The sequence below is a fragment of the Triturus cristatus genome, chromosome 4_1 (genome assembly GCF_964204655.1).
Source record: "Triturus cristatus chromosome 4_1, aTriCri1.1, whole genome shotgun sequence".
Classification (NCBI taxonomy): Eukaryota; Metazoa; Chordata; class Amphibia; order Caudata; family Salamandridae; genus Triturus; species Triturus cristatus.
Genome location: NC_140585.1, coordinates 612,721,215 through 612,747,291, shown reverse-complemented (window position 1 = coordinate 612,747,291; position 26,077 = coordinate 612,721,215). Strand labels below are relative to the sequence as shown.

The 26,077-nt window shown below is 43.3% G+C and overlaps 1 protein-coding gene across 2 annotated transcripts in view; it reads left to right on the top strand.

Annotated features, from left to right (window-relative positions):
• The window catches only part of ACSS3 (acyl-CoA synthetase short chain family member 3), a 1,078,787-nt gene that overhangs the window by 279,453 nt on the left and 773,257 nt on the right, over positions 1–26,077 (top strand). The window contains exon 1 of one of the 2 annotated variants that reach the window (XM_085652977.1): positions 24,526–24,705. The exons of the other annotated variant lie outside the window; for it this stretch is intronic. Coding sequence (XP_085509103.1) covers positions 24,616–24,705 — 90 coding nt within the window. The 5' untranslated portion in view covers positions 24,526–24,615. Of the gene's footprint in view, positions 1–24,525; positions 24,706–26,077 lie in introns of those variants that run through there. 2 annotated transcript variants of the gene reach the window in all.

Sequence of the window (26,077 nt, the reverse complement as noted above, 5' to 3'; positions counted from 1 at the left end):
CCTCCCTGGAGAATCTAGGTTTAACCTTGTCTAGATGAGTGTATCCTTCCACTGCTGACGTCTGGTCAGTGTTTGCATCTTAGGAGTACTCATGATTACTGCCATGTATATATATGCCTGCATATATTCATTGTTTTAGCACCATGGTAGAATTGATGCTGCGGCTGCATTAAATGCAAATGCAGCAGAGGATGGAGAGCAGGAAGGGGCTATACAATATCAGAAAATTGCAGAAATGCACTTATTTTAGAATTAGCAGATTTTGGAGTCCCAGCATTAGGTGGGACCGTTACCTTTGTGATTGAGGCACACGAGGTATACAGAACAGAAGTGTTCTCTTCTTGGGTTAAATTCCCACCTGCAGATGCACACACACATACATTTCATTCGTACACTCCTGACGAAATACCAGATGAATATTCTCCATGTGAGGACATAGAAGTCCTCCCCTCAATTGCCAAGAGCATATAAATTGGTTTAAAGGTACACTCCCCCACACCACAGATAAAGTGAGACTCTGTCGCTCATCAGAGACGGAACGACTTGGCCGATACTAGCTGCTTACGCATCTCATGCAGAGATGGATACATTACCAGCAGCATATTTACGTCCACTTCATAAAGAAATAATAAAGCTATACAGAAATCTTACACAATTCGTTGTGAGAACACTCACACTTCAACCTACAAGGGTTACTCCAGCAGGTAAACTACAAGGGACCGCAACTAAAATCACCCCACAAACGGTAAACTGGATTATGGGATGAATGCCCACTAAACGTGAGCAAATTCCATTCTGGATAGCACAGAAAATAGCACAGCTTGAGGCAGTGTTTCCACACACAGGCCCTTAAGATAAACACAGAATACTGACTATCTGTCTGCCTATGGGGATAGCTCCGCAGATAGAGGATTGTACTACTTGGGGTACAGTCTTCTCTGCCATCTATACCAGGACTCTTGTTACCCCATCAATAGCAGTCATACCAGAGGTGTTCCAACAAATACAGAATGAGTATGGGGCAGAACCTGCCCTGGATTTAGGATGAAATTAATAGGCAATTTTTCCCAGGTCTAGACAATTGTTAGCAAACATAAAGCGTTGGCTATACTCCAACGCCTGAAGGAATTCACTCCTGCACAACAGGAATGGGAATTACCTAAAATTATCGAAGAGACCTATGCTTCACTGGGAAGAGATAATTTGGGATCTAGACCTGTGAAACCACAATTAATGGGTAAGCCTGAAAAAGATAATTCCAAGCAAACACCAGATTTTTCTAAAAAGAAATTAGATAATAATCAAAAAACAAACACAATAAATCAGTCACGGGGTGCGTCTCCTCAACAGGAGCCCTCTGACAAGAAATATAACCTGAGAAATCGTGATGATATTTAAAAAACTGACCGGTATCATGATACTGATACACATTGCTCTCGTTCCTTTCAGGGTTCATCTAAAAACTTGGAGAGGGAAGGGTGTTCAGAATGCAGATCAGAAGAGCAAGCAAAGCCAAGAAACACTCATTGCACTTCAGACTACATTAACAAAAAAGAAGATAAACAGAAAAGCAAACCTCAATTGAAAAAGAAGGTAGCTGGCCTTAAAATAAGAAATGCCCAGGCTGCTGAGGACTCTACTTCTGAACTGGGAATGGGCTCTGATGATGCTAGACAGTGCAGCAGAAGTAACAGTAGCTCTCCAGAACCTGATGGAATTTCTGGTGACAGCAGCGTTAAATGAGCATATCAAGGTGGAAACACCTGATACTAGGGAAAGTGTCCCGCATCAGTTATATGAAATAACACTCCAAATGGAGGGGGACATATCCAGGAAAATGAAAGGTCTCTTTGGGGGGAACCTGACTTTTGAATACAATATCCTTTTGGCTAAAAAAGATTGGCTGCTTGAGTTTGTCTTGGACTGCCCAAAAGGGGAAACCATAATTTTACCGGCTTTTTCCAACCTCTTTCCAGAATCACTAAAATATTAATACGCGCAGGAGTGGGCGGCAGCACTAGCTCCTGCACTATACTGCAATCATGTAGAGTGGGATGCGGAGTCACCTCACCATGAAATCCCAGTAAAATCTACTCCACCTTCACAGTGGCAGTATCCAATAAAGCATGACGCGAAAAAGCCAGTCATGGAGATCCTAGATCAACTTGAATATCAAAGTTTGATTGAGTATTGCACCTCTTCCATGAATAATCCGTTGCTTCCCGTTATGAAACCTGACAATTCATACCATCTAGTTTTAGACTACAGGCATTTGAATACATGCACAAAAACATTTGCAGTACAAAATGCACACAGTGCTACATAAATGAATAACTTTGTGCGGAAAAAATATGAACCAACACTAGATATCTCAAATGGATTCTTTTGCCAAAAATATCGCCTGAAAGCAGATATTTCACAGCATTTTCTGGCCTAGGCTCTTAACACTAATTCTGTAGACTGCCCCAAGGGTATAAGAATAGGCCTGGGTTGTTCTCCGCAAGAGTATCGGAGTCACTTTAAATTTTGATGAGGATGCATTATCCAATGTAGATGATATTTATCTGATGGACGATAAATTATTGGATCATTTGAACAGGGTGAACAACATAATTCTGGGATTCGCCTCTGAGGGCTACTAATTTAGCTTTAAAAAAATCAAAAATTGCCTCAATGTCCTATTTTTAGAATAATAGCTTTCAATTTAAGGGATAAGCCTACCAGCTAAGCAGCTAATTTTTTTTAGAAAAATGTGCACTGCTCCAACCTCAAAAAACTCTGAAAAACTTACATTCCAGTTTAGGATCCCTAACTTTTGGCAGAACATGCATTTTGGATTAAGCAGAAAAGTGAAGCCTTTCCACGACTTAATAAGACCTGGTTTTTCAGTTCGACATTGGACACAGGAACACACAGAAATACTGCATTCCTTGCAAGCTGACATGATAGCTTCAAAACACTTACACACACTTACACACACGTGTAATCGCGGGTCAATCCGGGTCCACTTACCTAACCTTCAATGAAGGAGAAACTGCATCAATTGCTTACAAATCTCATTTGTACACAAATGCTGAACTGCGTTTTGCATCAACTGAAAAAATACTGACAGCAGTACAGACTGCTGTAGTTGGAGAAAAAGCACTAGCTCAGGGAAAATGCTTATTTGTCGTGACTCCAGTACCAACCTTCGAGGTTGTTACAAAAGCACTTTTTCTAAGATAGATACAGTGGGCTAATTCGCGCACTGCAACATATGTAGACTACAAGTTTGACTCTACATTAACACAAGCATTTTTGCAGTATGAAGAAGAATATCCTCTCCTGGATTAAATATGCCTCTAGATCAGTATGAACATATAATTTACACTGACGAATCAGCTCAACCTGCAGTAGGAAGTAAACAGCAATACAGCGCAAGTTCTGTCTTAGCAATACGCAGACGCAGTCTCTAGGAGATTGCACGGCACACCTGGCAGACCAAAAAGCCCTAATACTGGCTCTAAAATATATGGATCGGGAATTCCTCATACTTATTGCGTGCGATTCATTTTACTATGTCAATTTTTACAATGAATATCTTCACTATTGGGGCCAGAATGTGTTTAGAGATTCAAAAGGTTGCACAATAAAGCACAAGCTGCTTTGTGAACAAGTGGCAGAGCTGCAAAAAGGCTTGCCACGGGCTCAAGTGATTCATAAACTGAATCATCAGCGTGTTGGCATGCACGCTGAAGAGAATTCATTGGCTGATGAAGCCACCAAGGCGACAGTGAGAACAGCAGATGAAGGCTTCCATTGTAGCACGCCTACCACAGACACCACCACAGATATCAGACAGACCTCTTGCATGTGTCTATTTGGACCACTGAGGCCCCTTGCAATCTGACAGGGCTTAAAAGTGCATCTTGGTGGCAGTGGATTCATGCTCTAGATTCCTGTGGGGTTGGCCCTAGCGCTCGGCTGATGCTCAAACTGTTATAAAGGATTTGTGAGTCTTCATAGGGACATAGGCAATTGGCACATTACATTTTGACCATGGTCCTGCGTTTAGCTCTCGGGCTTACAAAGAAGGTATGGGAAGTTTAGTTGTGGTCTTGCGGTACTCCTCGCCGTATCATCCCATGGGAACTTTGATTGTGCAAATGAAAAGCTGGAACTTAAAGCAATCCCTAACAGCGAGGGTATTAGGTTTGAGTGGCAGTTGGTTCACCTATATGGGGTCCAGAGGGCACTTAACATGCCAAGAAGTTCCTTAGGAGGCCGTGAGACTAGAATGTGGGTATGCGACCTCAATTGTGGCAGCACAGTGGCGGATGAAAAAGCATTTGACATCAATGATCGTTTTGGCTCAATGAATTCCGGGCATTACAAAGCAATGTCCAAGTTTAACGCACCGCCACTGGGGAAGTGAAAGCAGTTCTGGCAAGACCTGCTTGGGTCCCAAAGATCGGGGACTTAGTCAGAGAAAAGATTGTGGGCAAAAAAGAATTTGGGCCTGTACCTGTTCTTGCTGTCGAGGGAACAAGAAGAGTACTTCTTCCACCTCTTGCTGGCAAGAAAGAAAAGAGATTGGTCTCCATTGATCTGATCAAACCACACTATGTGGCTGATACTGAATAGCCGGCCTCGTGGGCTCCAGGGTGTCGCGTAGTTCCTATAAACCTATATAGGATCTGGGCGTTTAGGCAACATACACTATAGGCTTGGTGTCAGACTGATTCTAGACACCCCTACTGGGTATGTTAGCCTGTACACTAGATAGCTCACAGTGCCACTAGAAACCCCTCTTAGCAAGGAGAGAATAGTTCTTTGCAACTATCGAACAGGACAACCCTGATCCCTCAGATACGTGGAAACAGTATACTACTTTTTGCTCAGTCACTCGTGCTCACTTCGTCTCAGAGAGATGCACAGAATAAACGGTGGGAACGTTTTTCAATAAGCATTTATTGAACCAGCGTCATTCTAGTGTAAAATAGGTGTGCTGAAACAACCACTAGACAGTAACAGATATAAATGATTATTATTACTAACAGAGTAAAAGGATGGTAGATTTCTACCATTGTGCTAAAACAATAAATACAGGCAAGTATATAAAATACATGACAGTAGAATGTGTACTCCTATGATGTGACCCTAACTAGATGTACCTACGTGTACCTAGCATGTATGTGGGTGTAAAAGCCAAAAATCCCTCTAGGATAAAGTCAACCCCATTACCTGAAATGGAAGACTGTGGGACCCTGTCTTGGTCTTGAGATGGACACCCCACAAGAGAAGTCAGACCACTGCGAGCTGGAGTTCCTGTGTGCAGGAACCTCAGCGTCTCGCGTCTGTTTGTCGGCATGGAAGTCCTTTTCTCCTCAGACTACCTCAGCAAGATGTGGTGTATATATTCCCAAAATGGTACCCTCTGGAATGCCGGGGATCGGGTCCAAATAGGTGGCGAAGCGGAGCAGGACTCTTGACGAAGGTTTGACTACAGAGCTACTCCATTAGCCCTTCCATCCCCTGAGAAACGACTACCATTCGAAGCCCGGATGGATTTACAACGCAAGACAGATTAATTAATCAGTCTTTCACACAAGGAGTAGCTACTCTACCCTTGTCCATAATTAAACAGAATAGGGAATTCCCCCTTCTGTATCCCAGGGTGGCCTTGTTTGCCCTGAAGAAAGTCCTGGACCTTTATAGCCACTGTGGACTGAAACATGTTGGCACTAGGGTCATAGGACCATAATACTCCTATATATACCCCTACTCTTATTTTTAATCAACCCAGACAGACCCAATAATAAAGGGAAACTGGGGATCTGCCTGAGGTTTTTTTATCTTATAGCCTCCCTGGTCTGCAATTTCTTCAAAGCGCTCCCAACACTGTGGTTGAGCCCACCCCGACTTTTAGGCGTCGGGGTGACCCGACGATGAAGCATGACACCACTAGGGTGTGTGAGGGTACTTAAATTAAAAGGAATTGCTTCCTTGCTCACCTAGTGGTGAAGTTATAAGGTCCCCTGTTCGTCATATCATTCCATCTACATGTACTAATAATGACCACTGTATGGTCAGTTGGAGTAAAATTATTGTGTAACCCTCTGGGGATATACATTGCTGTGTTATCTCAGACTAGGATGACGGAAGGAATGACCCTTATACATAGTTATTATGCAGGAGATTGTAGGCCTGCTGTCCTGCTGTGATTTCAAGCATCCTCGTGCATAATGAATGAGGCTTAAGCTTTTCGGAGAAAACCCCATGTCACCTTTAGGCATTACCGTAACTAGGTAAAAGGTCAGTGCTAAAAATTGTTATGTAGTGTAATGGTAGGGGAGAATATAGGTAAAAGGTTAGGTGACTACCTGAGCCTATATTGGGGTACCTATATAGAACATAACAAGGGTAGCTGTTGATCTCCTCTCGCTACAATACAGGAAGTGCAGACTGAAAGATTAATAACGTTTGAAGATTCTACTATACAAAGTAATGGAGTTGCCAACAATGGAATGGAACTCGTGCCTATTGAAACAAAATACAAATGAAACACAGATCTCAATTCGGCCTAACACCAACATCTATATGAACATGTCTCAAAGCGAGTCATCTGCCAGTTCAACAAAACTTGCGGAGCTGCCAAAGATAGATAGAACGGCATCTGGCTACTTCATCGATTTTGATACCTGATACCTTTTCTCTGGATCCAAGTGGACCTGAGTCACCAGCAGCTTCTGTTTCCCACAAAGAAAAAATATATGATCTCTACCTTTGGCTGAAAAGACTTAGTTTGTTTCTCCCTGGCTACAGCTCTGGATTGCAATTGGTCTACTTTTCCTAGTCCTTTGGATAGGTGTAGTGACTGTCTTTTTCCTGCTCCTAACTGGACACTATTTCCCAGAATGCTCCACAGTACCACATATGAATTTGATCCTGAAATTACATACATCAACTCATCGTGAACAAAGAGACTTCTCCTTTGTGAACATTACAGCAGTTCCCGTTCCTGAAGGAATAGTTTGGGATAGGGTTTCATATGATGATGTATTTGGTCCCACTGAACATTTGAAAATACCACATTTGTTTAAAATTTCTTTGAATGATATCATCACCTCCAGTACTTTATCTGATGATTGGGATTTTGAAACTGTAAATTCTATGCTGTCTGATTTAGAACAATCTTCTGATTTTTGTAGTAACTAATTGTACAATGATATATCTGATTTTGATATCCTGTATTGTTACCAACGCCATGGTCATCATTTCTTGTATAAAACAAGTATGCCACGTAATGTTTTCACTTTTCATCAATGGGAACATTGCCCAGCACCACCGAAAGGTAGTTCACAAAGTTTGCAAAAAAGTTTGCTTATTTTTCTGGGTTTAACACTTTAGATCCGACCTCTTATTTTTATAAGGTTGCACCTACACCTGCAAAGAAAAATATGCTCACTAATACAAAATGGATACACTCAGCTTTCTTTATTTCCCAGCTGTCTTTACAGGGTTTCGACTTTTGGAGGGACACCATAGACACAAAATCTATTTGGGGGACTAAAGATTGGCAAGTTTAGGGAACTGAGACCTTATTAGATCATGCCTCATACCACAGCAAATTATCTTCTTTAATAATACAGTGCAACAATCTTCCTGTCTTGGTTTAGCTAAGATAAAGGACTTGAACATACCTCGGATTCCCTCTCTTACACACTTTCAGGGTTTGCAGAATGACACAAAACATAGTGAGGATATGCTAGATGACATTCTACATGATGGTTCATACAATTCATCAGACGCCAATTAGAAGGGATGGTTGGTTTGGTCTAGCCACACAAATAGGTGTCAGTCAAGATTCAAGGGTACCACCGAAGGGTTTAGTATCCATAGATGAGCACGGCGCCGCGTGAGGGTAAATGGAGGGAGGAAGTTCTTAGATGGACCGTAGCGGAGACGGGAGCGCTTCATCGCGAAGAATATAGAGGGCTGAGAAAACGACTTATCTCCCTGGACTGGGCGCACTTGGTAGAGCAGTTCAAAGCAAACACAGAGAAGGTGTTGGGGGGGGGGGTCCCAGGGCACGCTGGAGGTCCAATCGGATGATCACTGATTATTGATGCTACTACCTGCATAGTTTTCGGGGTGGTCGCCTGCCCCCTCCCTCTCCTTCCCTCCCCCCCCCCTCGGCCTCCCTTGTGCCCCGCTTCCTCTCCTGTCCTTCCCACATATATCAGACATGACTATCCCTTTTGCAATAACCTATCACTATATGGATGAGACATAATATCAACAGCAATATCACAAAAACAAGAAACCAGGCACAGTGGACCACCCTGTAAACCACTCATAGGGGGTATTTCTCTTGTCCACCATCATTATTTGCAAGGTGTGCAGAGTTTGTATGGCCTCTGTTAGCGTTCCATTGTCAGCGTCATTGGCTGGAATACAAGTGCAACAGGCCATTTGAGTCTTGGCACATACTCCTCCTTCCATCGCCCGTCATTAAGTCCAACACATATCTATGCTTCATAATCATTACTCTCACTGCTCGCAGCTCCTCCCTGATTGCATTGAAGCCATCCTTAGTGGCGTTAATAGTCTTCATTAACTCCCAACAGGTAATCTGAAGCCAATGTGCCGTTGCTTTTGCTTTAAAGAACGGAAGGATGCTGCTGAAGAAAATGTGTTCATCATTGAAAAGCTTAAGCTCCTGTGAGATGTCTTTCCAGGTTGTAGTACTGCAATATTTTGCAGTTCCCTTCTTCCGATGACGGTGTAGCAAGGTCATTGGATGGCTTATTAGATGGACATGCAGTTCGGACATGTCACTTCCTGGAATCTCCAAGAGTTTGCACAGTCACCAAAGAGCAGAGGCACCGCCAACCTGAAGGGAATCGCGTATACAGCTATTCACCACAACTTCAGTAGAAATCCATCAGACTGGAAGTGCCCCATTGCATGTCAGCTTTATATTGTGTGACATTGCAACTGATGTTCTTTCCCACCAGGGCTGTTCCATTTCCCCTAAAACACAAAGAAAAAAGAATGGGTTTTCTACCTGCTTGAAGCATTGTAGATGTTTCTACCCAAGTTAGTCTAGATATATTCTCATCCCACACTGCCTGACACTTCTGTCATAAGCTATTGTCAGTCTGATTCCCCTTCGATAGAGATAGGGCCCTTCACCTTAATGTAGCACTATGGTGCCAATAATCGTGAATGTATACTGACCCATTTACTTGTAGATATGGCCTTTCCTGACAATCGTGGGGCTGGGGTATAGAAGAATAATTCTGGCAGAAAAGCGTAGGTCAGAATACAACTAAAAATCCTGCTGCAATATCTGAGCTCTCAAAGTTTCACCCTTGTACCTCATAATCCCTGTCTTGGCCATTGCACCCAACTTTTCTACTAACTCTTTGCAGTCTGTTAAGTTGTTCCTTACAACTGCTAATTCCTCCTCTTCTTGCGTGGTGTTTAATAAGAATGTTCCCTGTCTAACTCAAAATGGTTTCATCTGTGCTCGTATTCTACAAAGGAACTCGGTGACGTGTGGAATCCAAGAATAAACAAAACAAAAAGTATTAGCAGTCTGCATACCTATCTCGGTCATGTGTTGAGACCATATATTATCTAATAAACCAGCATGAATGCTATGAGATAAATTGTATTTTTTACATTTTTATTGGTATTTTGGATGACAAAAACAGTTGGACACATGTTAGCATTGATCAATGTTATATACAGTTGATACAGTGAGACATACATCAGTGCACAATTAGATACATCATAATGGGCGGCTGTCATACCGACTACATTTCATGGGCCAGTGGTATATAGTTCATCTCATGACCAGTCCTTTATCTTGGGTCGCATCAGCCACTCATTTCTGATAATGATTCACATATGTTTCTGCGGTAGGTATTCCAACCGCCCCAGATCCAAGACCATTTTTTAGGACAGCCCCTTTGATGAGATATATTTTCGTGCTTCGGTACTTCTCTTTGCAAGCGCTTAATGCTGTCGCATAATCCCTCACATGAAGTAAAATACCATTTTAATGTAGCTGCAAGCATAAAAAGAAAAACAAAACAGCAATACATAAAGTTTTCGCTAGTAGAGTTGATAAAATATCCACTCACACTTTAAAGGGAGACATTATTTCTCTTGTGTCTCGTTTTCCCCTTCTTGTTCCCATTGTGTCTTGGGCAAGGCAAGGTCCAGTCGCACATCGGTCATATGAATCCATGGTTTCTGGCCATCCACCTTCACTGCAGGGGGTGTACTCGAGGTTATCGATAAGTGACCTTCGTATCTGGGATCCCTCCATTTGCAGACAAAATTCTGCATGTAAACTTGCTGGCCAACAGGTATCGGACTGGTCTGCTGGGCCGAGGCAATATTTTCCTTTCGCAATACCGGTTTAGTGAAGAACATGACAGATGTCAATATTTCACACTAATAACTCATTACATCTCATAAAACCTCAGCTGTCTTATGGGCATCTGTCTTTTGCCTTGCTAGCATTAAAGGGGTGGGCATGGAACGTCCTGCACTATTTGATGTGGCATCAAATGGTGATTACTTCCTGGCTGATTTTGGAGGGCGTATAAGACTAGTAGACAGTACAGGTATTTATTTTGCAGAGTGGCACATAGTTTGCTTATTTTATTCTTGAGTAGGCCATTGAGGCACTCCTCTATTCCATTACTTTTGGTGTGATAAACTGATGTCAGTTTATATTTTATTCCTAAGGTTGCGCAAATGAATTGAAATATCGTATTAACAAAATGAGGCCCATTGTCCGAGCAGATTGCTACTGCCATTCCCCACGTTGGTATCACCTCTCTTCAGAAAATTAGCTACTGCATTAGCATCATTATATACACAAGGTTCTGCCTCAACCCATCATGAGAATGGACAAACAATTACTATAATATACCTCCAATTGTTACATCTTTCTATCCAGTCGATTTAAATCTAGATTTAGATTTTTAAATGAATCTGTTGGGCATGGTATTGTTAAAGGGATCACCTTTAAGGTCGCTTGGGGTTATACTATTGCCCTATGCACATTCCTCAATGTACATTGTAATCATTTCAGATAGTTGTGGGATGAACTAATCTGCCTGTAATGTAGCAAGAAGATACTCTGCGGTGTGTGCTCGGAGGTATAGTTGCTCTAGAGCTGTGTACAACAAGGTTTGTGGCATTACTGACTTGCCTGTACTCCTCTCTTGCCTGTAAATTAAATCTGTTGGTGACTGGATACAGCCTCATTATTCCAATAGCTCCCTTTCGTGTGGCAGTGCTTAGTCTTGCAATTCACACAAATGTAATTTTGCTGTCTCTGGTAATTCCGTGGTATCCTGTTGGCTGCCTGTCATCATACCTAATGTGTTTTCATTGCATTGGTTATAATTTGGAGATGCTTTAGCTGCCCAGTCTGCCAGAGCATTACCTCTGGAGATAAGATCTTTCTGATTGGTGTGTGCTGCACAGTTCATCACTGCTACTTTAGCTGGAAGTATTAAAGCTTTTATTGTGTCATTAAATCTTTATGCATTACGGAGGACCAATCAGATTTAAGGAATCCCCTTCTGTCCCATCTGGGAATGCTAGAATGTACAGTGTTGGTCGTGTAGGCTGAACCTGAATAAATGGTGACCTCTAGTCCCTCAGCTCGCTGCAATGTTTCAATGATAGCCACTAATTCAGTCACCTATGCTGACAAATGAGAAGGTAGTGGTATCTGGCTAATAATTTGTAATATATCAAATTATCCTTGCTGCTCAGCTCTTACAACTGCTGCTCCTGAATGTCTTACATGAGTTTCCTGATCTATGAAAGAGGACCCATCAACAAAAAGCAACATGCTCCCTGGGACCTGGTTTTCTCCTACCTTACCCCTTTCATCTGGTATGTAATTAGCACAATTGTGTACTTGTTCATCTTCAGTAACTTGGTCTACAAAGAATCTTGCTGGGTTAACGGTGTGACAGCGAACCACTTGTAAAGACGGTATTGAAAGAATTACTTCGTACACAGATGCCATCTAAGTTGTAAGGATGCTCTTTTTTGTAAAATAGCAAATGCTGCATGCTGTACTTAGAGTGGTAAAGCTAATCCCATCATTATTGTGGTGCTTTTCTGAATTGCAAATGCTTCTCAAGCAAGTGCTTTCTCACAAAGGGCAATGACCTTTCATGACTGGATCCAGCAGACCACTGTAGTAGGCAATTGGTTTGTGTCAGTACGGCCGTCATTGTCATTCCATGACAATGACAAAAAAGGTAAAATGGTTTTCTATAGTCTGGTGTACCTAACACTGGAGCATTTGTGATTGCATTCTTTAGCTCCTGAAATGCTGTCTCTTTTTCATCAGTCCAGTTGATTTTATTTCCATTGGTATGAGACTGTTGTGGGTTTATTTTCACCTTGGTATCTATGTATAATTTTGTCCCACTTTCCACTACTGTTGCCAGGTTGTGCTTTACATTCTATGTGGTCATAGCATGGCAACAGAATGCTGAGAGGACTGGAGAATACTGTGTGCAGGCAGTTGGAGAGAAACTGCTGTCTGGACTGGTGGTCTTTTACCTATGCTCTTAATAAACTCCTGCATTTCTGAATTTACCTTTGGACTCCTTATTGGGGTGATGACAACCTCAACACTGGCAATGAGTTGACCGGCTTTGGGGACAGGACTTCGTGACCACCAATCTCCCCATAAACGAACCCTTTTGGAATTGCTTTATTGGATTCTGATGGATAATTCACTGGCTGAAAGGTGATTGTTTCCACGTTACAAGCCTTTTGATTCTGCGTCTTTCTATGTGATTCTCCGTGTCACGATACAAGGAAACCACATTTGACGGCTTATGGAGTGGACCGTGTGATGTTTGGCAGCTGACGGGGATAAGCGTGTACTTTGGAGCTGGAACATCGGACATTTCGCCCACAATTTCGGGGTGTGATATTTGCGCTGAGAGCGGCTTGAAATTTGAACATTTGAACTTTGGTAACCTTTTCCTGGCATTGCGTTTGGGAGTGGAGCGGGCGGTTGCCGTTTTGAAAACTAACTTCAAAAGATTCTTACCGGGCTCGAGCGCTGTGGCGTGACGTTCCTCTTCCCTGCATCTTCGGAATAGCAATAGCGGGCCGTGAGCCACCCGGTGACGCTTACGCAACGCTCTCACGCAACGTGCCGCCATATTGGATCATAGAGAACGATCGTAGATCATAGAGAACGATCGTAGCCTAGAAAGCGACGTTTTTGACAGAGACATCAGAATTGTGTATCAGTGATACACACACTCTTGGGAAATCGTCATCGTTTGGATATAAATTGAAGAATTGCTCATATTGGCAAGTAAAGTAAACTTGCAAGTCTGGATTGTTACAATTTTGAGCATGGAGTTAACATTTAATTGATTTTCAGTGACTTTGACACTCCTTACAGTACTAACTATTTTTTTTTGTTTTTTTCTCTTTCTTCGTTTTGCAGTTTCTTTTGGTCAAATTTTCTTTTTTTATGGGTAGTGATAAGATTGGTACACTTATGTTCCTATACAGTTGTTTTATGGGTGTTTACTTTGGGATCTCATCCTGAAATTACGTTGCAATTCTTTCATATTCTACTGTTGTTTACCTGAGAATTATGGCTTCCTCTGGAATTTCTCAACCGCCGCAATTCTTAACTGATGTGGGTGACCCTGCCTTACCTTGGAAGAGGTGGAAACCATTATTTGATTCTTACCTCATAGCCATTGGGGGGGAGAAATTTTCAGCTTTACGCAAACAAGCCACGCTCTTACATAATCTGGGAGTAGAAGGTAGGCATGTCTATGACAGTTTAGACAAGATTCCATTAGGGCGTGGAGAGGGTGAACCTGAGAATATATATGACATGACTGTTTTAATGTTGGAAAACCATTTTGGTTCCAAAATTAATGTTGTGTTAGAGCGTCAAAAATTCTTCTCCAGGATCCAAGGTAAACAAGAGAAGATTACCAGTTATGTAGCAACATTCAAAACATTAGCTCGCACCTGCGAATTTGAACAACTTACAGATTCTCTCATTAGGGATCAAGTTGTTAGGTGTACTTATGATCCAAAAGTTCAACAAAAATCGTTAGCCAAGAATCCCGATCTTAGAGACACGATATCAATTGTCGAGGGTATGGAGAACACTAATATGTGGGTACGAGAGATGAAAGTTGAGAAGAGTTCTGACACTAGTAGTGATGAGAAGACTGTTCACGAGATAAAAAGGAATGAAATTAGGAGGGATGACTCAAAGTATGTTGAAAACAAGTTTGATTGAGAGTGATAAAAAGATTTCTGGCCCAGAACAACCCCATTCTAGATCTACGTCTTCACATTCTGAACATTCAGGGTTCAGGCACAGTAGGGATGATTTTAAATGTTTCAGATGTGGGAGTGAAAATCACTCACTTAAACAAAAAGGTAACAGTTCCTAAGGGTGGCAGTACCAATAAGGTATCTTGCCTGAAGGGTGGAGAGGGAGCAAAAGAGAAGGTTCGTGGTGGTGTCTATGGTGTAGGCCAGATACTCCTGGGCGGTGTTCAAAGTGCCCTCACACACCCTTGCGGGTGCAAAGCATCATCATCGGGCGTTGCTCCTCGTGGGGGTGGCGCTGCAGTCCCTCACGGGCCCTTCAAGAGGGCTCTCTGTCGGAGATCTTTTGTTGGAGTAGCCGTAGTTGTGCGTGCGGGTGTGTGGGTATAGTGGGTGAGGTGGTGAAACTAAAAAGACCCTAAGGTACCCCAAACGGTTTATTAGTGAGTCCGTAGGGTCTGGATAAAATCTAACGGGGAGTGGTGCCAAATTAGCACTCCAATGAGTAGGGGGAAGGATAGATAATCCTACTCCTCTCAACCCGTGTGTGAATTGTTAGAGTGAGAGTGAGGACGTGAAGTGGGTGGTCAACATGTTTCGCGCTGCCCTTGGTCCCTAATGGATCCTTAGCGCTTCGTCAGGACCTAAAGTGAAGGATAGTTGAAAAATGGAGAAAGAGGGAGTATACTATAATCCCATCTTGAAGGGGAGCACGTATTATTCGTGTCCCTGACAGCGAACCTGAGGGGAGGGGGGGAGACAAAAGAGCCAAAAAATGAGAAGGTCAACGTTATATCCAAGGTAAGGTACAAGTCACTAGAGTGGAGTGCGGACAGGTTCGTCAGCATGCTCAAGTGAAGATGCCAGTGCACAGGGGTGGGACAGCCCTGCCCTAGTGAGGGCAAGGGCGAGTATGACTCATAGCTCTATGGAAGGCAATGGAAAAGTGATCATGCACGTCTGTGCAAGGCACGTCGAAAGCACGGAGTGCGGGGCTTAACGGTGCTATGATCAATATAGTGGGTGGTGACAACTGACAGGAAGGTCTCCTGACGTTGTGGGATGGGGTGGAAATGGCAATGAAGAGGTAGTGAGAGCTATCTAGCGAAGTGGGGTAAGTGAGGGGTATAAAGTGCCGTCAAGGTGGTGATGCACATATCAATGATGGAAAGCGAGGTACGTAGGTGGCAGGAGCTGCGAGGCTAAGAATGCAAAGATAATGCATCGAGGCCAGCGGCACATAAGGGGTCTGAGCCGATTGACTGTGCAGGACAGTCATGCGGAATCCAGTGCTGCGTGAAAGAACATAATCATGCTGCAGGGACGTGAAGGTGACAATCATAAAATACTACTAAACACGTAGACTAGGTAGAGGACCGAAGGGACCTACCCGCATTTGTCTGGGTCCAAGCTGTGCCGGGTGAAGATCAACTGGGACAAGGGCTACAGCTGGGAGGAGATACCATGCAAAAGGGCGATGTTAATGTCAGCATTGAAAACCAATGGGGAAAACAAACATGTCTAGAGCAGACAGCTGACAACTAAAAGGCGGTCCGTGAATATGGTATCTTAAACTTAAAGCAAATCTAAGTTCAAAGGCGCAGACAGAAAAGGTTTAAACCGCTAGCGAGTAAGATACCTAAAGTCAATTGCAAAAATCCTGAACAGACCATAGCGGTAAAATCCAGCCGATACTTACATGAGCCCCAGGTAAACTGTTCTGAAAACCTACGGTGCCTCCAGGATCGCCGGTAAATGGGATGGGGTGGAGGCTCAGTATTTAACTGGAGTTGATTGGATGTTTGCAATGACGAGATGTGAGTCAGGTGTAGGTGTAGTGGAAACTCAGGAGGGACTAAACGCTGGGGTCACTGATGGTAGCGGCCATGATGGAAAGGTCTGTCTCATAGTAGAGACTCACAAGGTTCTGAAGAGTAGAGTATACGTGTGTATGACTCAAAAAAACACAAATGCCTTCAGGGGACAACACAGGTGAATGTTGTAGCAGAGGCTGTGTGTCGGAGACATAATTAGCGATACTCGGTAGTTATCCTGAAATATGCATCCTCGAACCCCAGGTAGGCTGGACAATGGTAGGCGGCAGCCATGTTGGAATGGCTCAGTGTTCATGATAAAGTGAGTGTTGAGATGCAATTACCTCGTAATAGGATGAAAAGGCACCAAATCTTAGAGAAACCTCTGGCAGCATGATGTCATAATCAGTCTCCATACATATGTAACTGTAGGCAAGTAAAAAGAGTGGGGAAATAAAGACATGTGTAGCCTACATATGTCTATAGTAGGCTGTAACAAGTTACCAAGAGGTTGGTGCCAGATACGTGATACGTCCCTGGTACTGTCTGGAAGGGTGTTGATGTACTGAGACCTCGTGTATGGGATAGGCTGGACAGCAGCAACAGTGTGCCATAAGGCAGTGTGATTATATCATCCAAAGTATCTTAATATACAATACATATGCTTGAGGACCAACAGGTATAGCCATATTCCCTTCAGATATCAACCAGCACTTATTGGAAGGAAACCCAAAGGGCAGTCCCTGAGATTAGGGAGAGTAGTGGTCCTAATCCTATGGGGGTTCAATGTCAAGCCTATGTCAAAAGGTATCAGGTGGATGTTCTACAGTGGGATCATTGGGTGAGGGAGCTCCATGGGATGTCGTCGTTAAGACCGGTGACATTCAAACGGAGTCTGAAAACCCAACGTTGTTCAGTTTTTAGCAGTGTTGCTGGTGACCATGAGGGGTTGTGATCGATCACAGTCCAACTGAAACTGTCTGGCGGGTGGTTAAGTTCCAGGAAGTGATTCTGCAGACTGGTCTGGGTTTTTTTGCACCGTATCGTACTCTTATGTTCTCCGATGCGGATTTTGACAGGTCTAGTTGTCATGCCTATATATCGGAGTCCGCAAGGGCAGGTGAGTAGATAAATGCAATTTTTAGAGTTACAGTTAGTGTGACGTTTAAGCTGCCATGGTGTGGGTAGTCCCAGGTCCAGCTCTTTAATGGGTTTAGTTTGAGAACAGGCGGTACAAGAGCCGCATGGAAAGTGCCCTACGACTGGGGGTAGGGCCCATAGAGTCCCTGATGGTTTGGTATTCTTTCTAGGCCGGGTATGTACTAGGATGTCTCTCAGGTTTTGGGTGCGTTTAAATGCAAATAGGGGAGGAGGACCTGGATCAAAGGAACCCGTTTTCAATATTTTCCAGTGTCTTCTCACTATCCTCTGGATGTTGTTAGAGAGAAGGGTGAATGAAGTCACGCACGTCAGGGTTGTGTTCTCTGGTTTGATTTTAGTTTCCAGCAGTGCATCACGATGGTTGTTCCTAGCCCTTTTGTGTGCTGTTTTGATGATGTTGGTAGGGTATTTTCTAGCAATCAGGTTCTTTTTGAGGATGGCTGCTTGAGCCTCGAATTCAGTGAAGGTATTACAATTCCTTCTCAGTCTAAGGAACTGACCCACAGGGAGGTTGTCCCTCAGTGCTTTGGGATGGTGACTCTGATAGAGTAGGAGGCTGTTCCTATCGGTTGGTTTTCTGTAGTTCGTTGTAAATAAACAGCCATCTTTGAGGGATATGGAGAGGTCCAGAAAAGGAATCGACTCGAGAGATTGGGTCCCTGTGAATTTGAGGAAGGGATTAATCGTGTTCATCCAGGAAAAGAACGCAGCACACTCATCTGCACTCCCCCTCCAGAAGATAAGGATGTCGTCGATGTATCGGCGCCACAAGAGGATGTTCTCTTGGAAAGGGTTAGATGGATTCTGGATTTTCTCTTCCTCCAACTTGGCCATGTAGAGACATGCCAGGCTCGGCGCAAATGTGCTCCCCATGCACGTGCCCTGAGTTTGATGGTATAATTTGTTGTTAAACTCAAAGAAATTTTCTTTGAGTGCAAGTTGGGCACATTCGCAAATGAAAGGGATGGGAGTAGCAAATGGCCATGGGTCTAGACTGTGTAGAGCATCTTCCAGGACCTTCAGGGTAGCGTCCTGGGGTATGTTGGTATATAATGCTTCTACATCAAGGGTGACGAGAAGATCAATTGTGTCAGGGGAATCAAACTCTTGAATAAGATTGAGAACCTCCATGGTGTCTCTCAAGTAAGTAGGTGTCTTAGTCACAAGTGGTCGTAAGAAGAAGTCACAGAATTTGCTTAGTGGTTCCAATACAGAGTTGATCCCTGACACGATGGGGCGGCCCGGGGGAGGGTTGATACCTTTATGGATTTTGGGGAGGCAGTAGAAAAATGGTGTAACCGGATTGGTCTGGTTCAAGAATGCTGCTTCATCATGTGAAATCCAGTCTTCTACTTCGGCTTCGGTGGTCATATTCTGTATCTTGATCACCAGGCGTTTCGTTGGGTCTACGTTGATAGGTTGGTAATATCGCCTATCCGAAAGTTGGCGTTCGCATTCTGCTTCGTAAATACTTCTATCCAAGATGACAATGGCTCCACCCTTGTCGGCCGGTTTGAGAATGATGGTCTGATCGTCTGTGAATTTGGTCAGGATTATTCGTTCCCCTTTGGAAAGGTTATCAAATCACTCCCCTAACAGTCCAAATTGTTTTGCAAGGTCTGTAGTATGCAACAAGTGTGGGAAGAGAGGGCACTATGCACGGGTGTGCCGTAATGGAAAGATGCATCCTGTACAGCTCGTTGAGCAAGAAAAGAAATTTATTTGTAGTATTAAGCATGATGGTATAGTTGATGGTGATGAGTTAGTGATGCCTGAGTGTGAGGTGTTGATTGGTGGGCAGCAGTTTACTGTTCTTGCAGATTCGGGTTCACCGTACACAATGGTTGGTGATGCTAATTGGGATGCGGTTTATGGATTGGACAAAACTGAATTGTTACACCCGGACATTAATCCAGTAGGTTATGGGGGGGGTTAGAATTGACGTGTTGGGATTTGTCGTAAAGAAAATTCAGTTCAAGGACAGGGAGACAATGGGTAAGGTGTATGTGGCTAGGAGGGGAGATAATCTTCTTGGGTGGAGGCATCAGAGGGACATGGGGATCAAGTTGGATCCTAATTCGCTGCAGAAGGTTCTACTTCTCTCTCCTAGTTTGTCGTCGGATGTATGTTCACAGTTTCCAAAAGTTTTTTGTGAACAATTGGGGTTGTTGAAAGATTTTCAACACAAGATTATTCTAAAAGACAATGCTCAACCTTTTGTTAGTAAGGTCAGGAAAGTTCCACACATGCTTATGGAACCTCTGGATGCATAACTTAAGAAATTACTTGGTGCTGGTGTGATTGAAGAGATTGAGTGCTCTGAATGGTTGGCTCCCATAGTTTTCGCACCCAAGGACGGTGGGAAGGCGATTCGCATTTGTGTGGACTTGCGTGGGTTGAATAAGCATATTTGGATTGACAGACAACCCTTACCAAACATTACTCAAACTCTTACATTGATCAAAGATGCCAGATGTTTCAGTGTGATGGATTTATCCGCTGCTTATCATCAGATTTTGCTGCATCCCGATTCCAGACATCTAACTTCATTTGTGACGCCTTTGGGAGCTTTTAGATTTATTCGTATGCCCTTTGGGTTGGCCTCTGCAGCGGCTTGCTTCCAAAGGGTTATGAATAAAGTTTTAGTCGGATTGCCTAAGGTATTGATCTTTCAAGATGACATATTGGTATATGGGAAGGATGTTTAAGATCATGATGATGGGTTATGGAGAGTTCTGCAGCGGTTGGAGGAAGTTGGTCTTGTGATTAAGAAGGAGAAGTGCAACTTTCGTGTGTCATCTGTGGACTATTTGGGGCACACTATTCCTGCAGATGGGATTAGTCCGAAACTTGACATTGTGGAAAGTATTGTGAAGGCTCCTTCACCAGTGAGTAGGGACCAGGTTCGATTGTTTTTGGGTTTGGCTGAATTCTGTTCGAAATTTATTCCTAACTTTGCAAGTGTTTCTTCTCCACTTAGAGTTCTGCTTAAAAAAGGTGCGTCATTTTCGTGGTCAGATGAGTGTTCGTCAGCTTTCAGTTCCATTAAGGAGGTTATTAGTCAGATGCCCACTTTGGGACATTTTGACACAATGAGAAAAACGATTTTGTCTACTGATGCCAGTATGTTAGGGTTGGGGGCAGTGTTGTCTCAAGTGGTGGATGGAGAGTCCAGGATTGTTGCGTTTGCCTCGAGATCACTAAGGGGGGCAGAAGAACGTTATTCAGTGATTGAGAGGGAGGCGTTGGCGGTTTACTGGGCTGTTCGTCACTTTAAATTTTATCTTTGGGGCTTGCCTGTTGTAGTGAGGACTGATCATCGTCCTTTGTGTCAGATTTTCTCATGTAGAGATGTAGATAATGTTTCTCCCAGAATCAAGCGTTGGATTGAAGGACTGACAGAATTCAGTTTTATTGTTGAATATGTTCCTGGGTCAACAAATGTGGTTGCAGATTGTCTCTCGAGATTACCCTTGGATCAAACGGGTGTGGATGTAGAGAATTCCCTGGTTGGATGGGTACATGAATCAGCTGTTGAGTTGGATGAGTGGTCGCTGGCCTCTCGAAATGATAATGAATTGGACATGTGTAAAAAATTCATTGTTGAAGGGTGGCCGGCTGAAATGGATTTACCTGAGTGTATGAGGGGTTTCCTTAATGTAAAAGATGATTTGTGTGTTGTGGAGGAGAAGGTGCTGAGGGGAAGTCGTGTGATTCCTCCGTGTAAACTTAGGGAAAAGGTTATAAACTTAGCCCACGAAGGTCATCTTGGGAGGAATTTAACCAAGGCTAGGGTACAGGAATGGTATTGATGGCCATCTATGGATAGACAAGTAGAGGAAGTTGTGAAAGATTGTTGGGAATGTGCTAATAATGATAAAAGTAAGAAGACTCGTACTGCACCACTTTCACCTGTTGAAGTTCCCATTGAGCCATGGACCAAGTTAGGTTTGGATATTGCAGGTCCATTTGAGTCATTTGGTTATGATGAACGCTATGTGCTTTTGCTTGTGGATTATACGTCCAAATGGGTAGTTACGAAGTGTGTGCCTGTGGTGAATTCCAGAACTGTTGTAGAGTTTCTTTCTGATGAGTTTTCAAGGGAAGGAATTCCTAACCATCTCATTACAGATAATGGAGTTCAATTTGTCTCCCAAGAAATGAAAGAGTTTTTGAAGGAGTTGTCCATAACACATCTTAAAACAGCTTTGTATTCTCCACAGGCGAATGGATTAGCGGAGAGGATGAATAGGATTGTGAAGTCTTGTGCCCAAAGAGCTTTGCAAACAAGATCTTCGCTGAAGAAAATGCTTAGAGAAACGTGGTGGGCTCACCGCAACACTCCTAATTGTGTGACTTCGGTTTCGCCTTTCTCTATTTTGAGAGGCAGGAAGCCATATGACAAATTGAGCCCAGTCTGGTTAAACTTGGATGTGGATGTACGGATTAGTGATCAAGCTGTTTTGGAACGAAATCTATACCAGGATGGATATAAAAAAAACTTTGACTCACAACATTCCTCCCTTCTCAAAGGTTGGAAAGTAGGTGATGAGGTGTTGATCAAAAGGCCGGGTCTCTTGAGGAAAGGTCAATCACGTTTCACTGGCCCGTTCACTATTGTGGAGGTCAGGAAGAATGTGGTTGTTTTAGATTCTGGTGAAGTGTGGAGTATGTCACGGTTGGTTGAGTGGACACCCGGTTTTGGTTCTAACAGACATAATTCTGAAATTCAAAATAATGTTCCCATTGTTCCAAAACGGGATGGTCAACGAAGGTGAAGATTTAAACCATCTTGGCACAAGGATTATGAAATGTTAAGTTAAACATGTCCTGGAATATTATGGCTAGTGCAGATTGAGTTCTAGGCCAGCTGACAAATGAAGTATGTAATGATTGGATAGTTTGTTTTGTTGTTGTTATTGTATTTATTGTATATGGGTGTTGGTACAGGTTGTTCCTCATTTGTTTGGGAGGGAGATGTGTTGTGGGTTTATTTTCACCTTGGTATCTATGTATAATTTTGTCCCACTTCCCACTACTGTTGCCAGGTTGTGCTTTACATTCTATGTTGTCATAGCATGGCAACAGAATGCTGAGAGGACTGGAGAATACAGTGTGCAGGCAGTTGGAGTGAAACTGCTGTCTGGACTGGTGGTCTTTTACCTATGCTCTTAATAAACTCCTGCATTTCTGAATTTACCTTTGGACTCCTTATTGGGGTGATGACAACCTCAACAGAGACTCTTTTAGAGCAGTCAAAAGTGGTGCAGTCAGGGTGGCATAATCAAATACCCACTGTCTCACATAATCGCAGAATCCTAAGAATCACTGCATTTGCTTGGTGATGGTAGGTTTGGGCATGTTTCTAATGCTCTCTTCTCTGTCAGGTATCACCCTCCTCCCGTCTTTGGATATTATCTGTCCCAAATAGTGAACTTGTTTCTATCGGCACATATTGCAATGTGTCTTTGTCCACTTTGTATCCTTTTTCTACAATCATGCAAAGGATACCATTAGTATCCTCCCTGCATATGTATTCAGTGGCACTACACACCAAAATGTCAGCCAGATACTGTACGATGGTGCATTTTGCATTTTATGTTTGTTAAATCCTTTTTCACTGTCTTGTTAAAGACACTCAGGGACTCAGAATAGCCCTGTGCCGTTGAGGAGTGAAAAGATACAAAAGCAAGCTTTGATGCCTCCATGCAAGAGCACTGTATAGTTTGAATGCTGGAATCAATACCTACACACTACAATTAGCGGTGGAGCCTGCGTGAGTTGTAAATGATGAGTAGAGATGTGTAACGTCTAATGAAAGGAGAGTGCCCATTTTATCATATAAACACCAACACAGTGCCAGATAGAGATAACCGATATTAACTGTTTTTAGTAGTTGTAACGTTTGTAGTGTGGCCTTGGGGATTTTTTACTTTGAAATATTATTTCTCTACTACCATTCTATAGGGTGTGGAATGGATATGTGTTGATGCCATGATGCAAGGAGTTGCTACGCAGACGTAGATGGAAGTGCCAGAAGTTAAAGTTCAGGATGATCATAGAGTGATGCTAAACAGAACACTATGGAGAATGAAAAACAGCAGATAGAAGAAAATCCAAACCAATCTCAAACTTTTCAGTTACACATTAGAGACTTGAGAATCAGAATCCAGGCCCTGTTTGGTGTGAGCAGCTGTGTGAAAATGCGTACAAAATAAAGATGCTCATATTAATAGAACTACTGGTTATACACTTTTTATGTTGTTAGCTGATGAATTATGGTATAACGTAAGGGTAAGGAGAAATGTAAAACATTCGTGCATAATTCCATAATTTGTACTCAGCCCCCCAAACTGTTTTAAAATGTTGCTAGTCCTGCAGGTCTGGTAACTTAAACTATCTCATCGAACTATCTGTAATACATTCTACCCACTGTATGGTCACAATATGTTTTTTAGTTTGCAGCGCCAGCCATGCCATGTCTAAAGTCTGTGGGCTACCATACTGCTACCAGACAAAAACCTGAATTGGTCACTAACGTACTTTCCTGAGAAATTAACCATGTGGTTCATTGTTGGAGACTTCGCTGGGATACTAAAAAGGTAGATACATACAAAAATCCCAGACATGGGTGGTGCAAACATTTAGGCACTTACCTTGTAGTTCTGCTTATTTTAAGAAGCTCTGAAAACTGGTGTTATTATTAACCAATTTAGAACTGAATTTAGTAATTCTTGGAAGGATGGACGGCTGAGTGGCCATCTTTGGATTTGGATATTACTACATGTTTTCATCAATGACTACTCAACTAATCAAAGGCCAAAATGTGTTTCACAGAGTGCTATCTGCCTTGACAGTTACTTTGTCAGCACTCACAGAGGAGCAGTAAACACAATAAAAGTGCAGTGAGTGCTACATTTTGAGGTGGTATTGTAGCATTTTGAGGGAGAGACACAACCAGAGACCCGATCCCTACCTGGTGCCGTTTTCTTGGGAGCTGGCGCAGAGCAAGGGTGTGTGAAGACATGGGGAAGTGACCAAAGGGTTAAACGTTTGACCTTCCCCGGTAAGTCCGCCTCGCTGGGAAGCCAATAAGCGGAGAGAGGCCGCCCTGAAGAGGAGGAACAAATGGAGGAAGAGGGAGGGAGCCAGAACGACGAACTGAAGCAGGAAGTCGAAGAGGTTGCCGAAGAACAGCGTAAAGACTGGGTCAAGACACCGAACGTGGAGAAAGAAGATTCCCCACGCCGATTCCAAGTCCTGGAAGACCGAGAGGACCCAGAAGACTATGTCGTGGAGAGCTGGTCCCAAGAGTGGTGGACCCCTCAGGAGAGCCGATATAGCTCTGCCGCAACTCAGGAGAGTTGCGGCTATCGCTGTGAGTGCTCGGACAGGGGAGGAGGGTGGGGATTGTGTGGTGATTGACACCCTCTCGCCCTGTCTCTACGGTGCATAAATCCGACAAGACATATTGATATACCAAGGGCTAAATAATTTTTTATTTTCTTATAATCTTTTTTCTTTTCCTCAAATTAATTGCTCGCACAAAACCCTTACACCCCCAACCTAAATACTTACCTACCACTGAGACTTGGGAAGTTGTGCCCCCTGGCTCCATAGATAAAAAACAGGGAGGAGAAGGAACAAAGGCACCTGGGTGCATGTGTGGATGTTATCTTTCTGTTCCTTCACAACATCTCATCACCACAAAACCCTATAGCCTATGGGCACCCATTCTCCGTTTGATGGCGGTCTTTCCTGTAGAAAGGAATAACCAAAGAGGATCTTGATACTCACGGCCTGCTCTCCTGTTTCATTCCAAGCCTTCTGGGGTGTGGCCGTCCTCGGTGCTGGAACCTATAAAACAGAGGTATTCAACCTGTGGGGCGCGACTTACAGGGAGGCCCTGGAGGCATGGGGGGGTCCCGCTCTTCATTTTCTAAAGAAAACGGCCCAGGCAGTTGATTCCGGTAGTTAACATGTTTTCCCTGGAGTGTTATTCGGGGACTGTCCTGTGCTGGGAAATCGAAGCCTGACAGACAGCGAAACATGCCAACATGCCTTTCTACCAGTGTGTTGCTGGCTTGAAAGAAATGTAAATGTGCACAATGAGTTAATCTGCAAATGTACAGGATTTGCAGATAAACTCGTTGTGTACATTTGCATTTCTTTCAGGCCAGCAGCACTCTGGCAGAAAGGTGTGTTTAGCTGTCTCTCTGGCTTTGATTTCTCAGGACAGGGTAGTGCTGCTGCAGTTAATTGATCAAATCACTTGAAGCTTTTTGAGTGGTAGTGCACAGAGTTTACTTAGCTGTAAAGTGCTTGCTTTTAATTGTCATTGTATTTACAATGCACATACTATCCCTAAGAATGTGTTGAAGGGACAGTTATGTAAAAACAATTGTATTACATAGGGTCTGGATATTACTAAAATCTATCGGTCTCATTTACAATAAAATGGTATAGGGCAGATCCTTAAGTATTTTTGCTGCGCTGCCCAATGCCAATTCAAAAGGGCAGGAATAGACTGTATTTATAATTTACCGTGCACTCTAGTCCTTTCTGCCGGCGCACAATTTGGTGCCTAGTGCCAACACAGGCACCCTTGCACCATGACGCAATGGTGTCTGCATTGTTGGCCAGATTGTTTTTGTGTAAGAAGGCCCGCCTTCCTGCACACAATCAACCCATGGAGGCTTTTTTCTCTTATGTGTGTGCTACACATAGAAAGAGGAAACAATTGAGGAGAA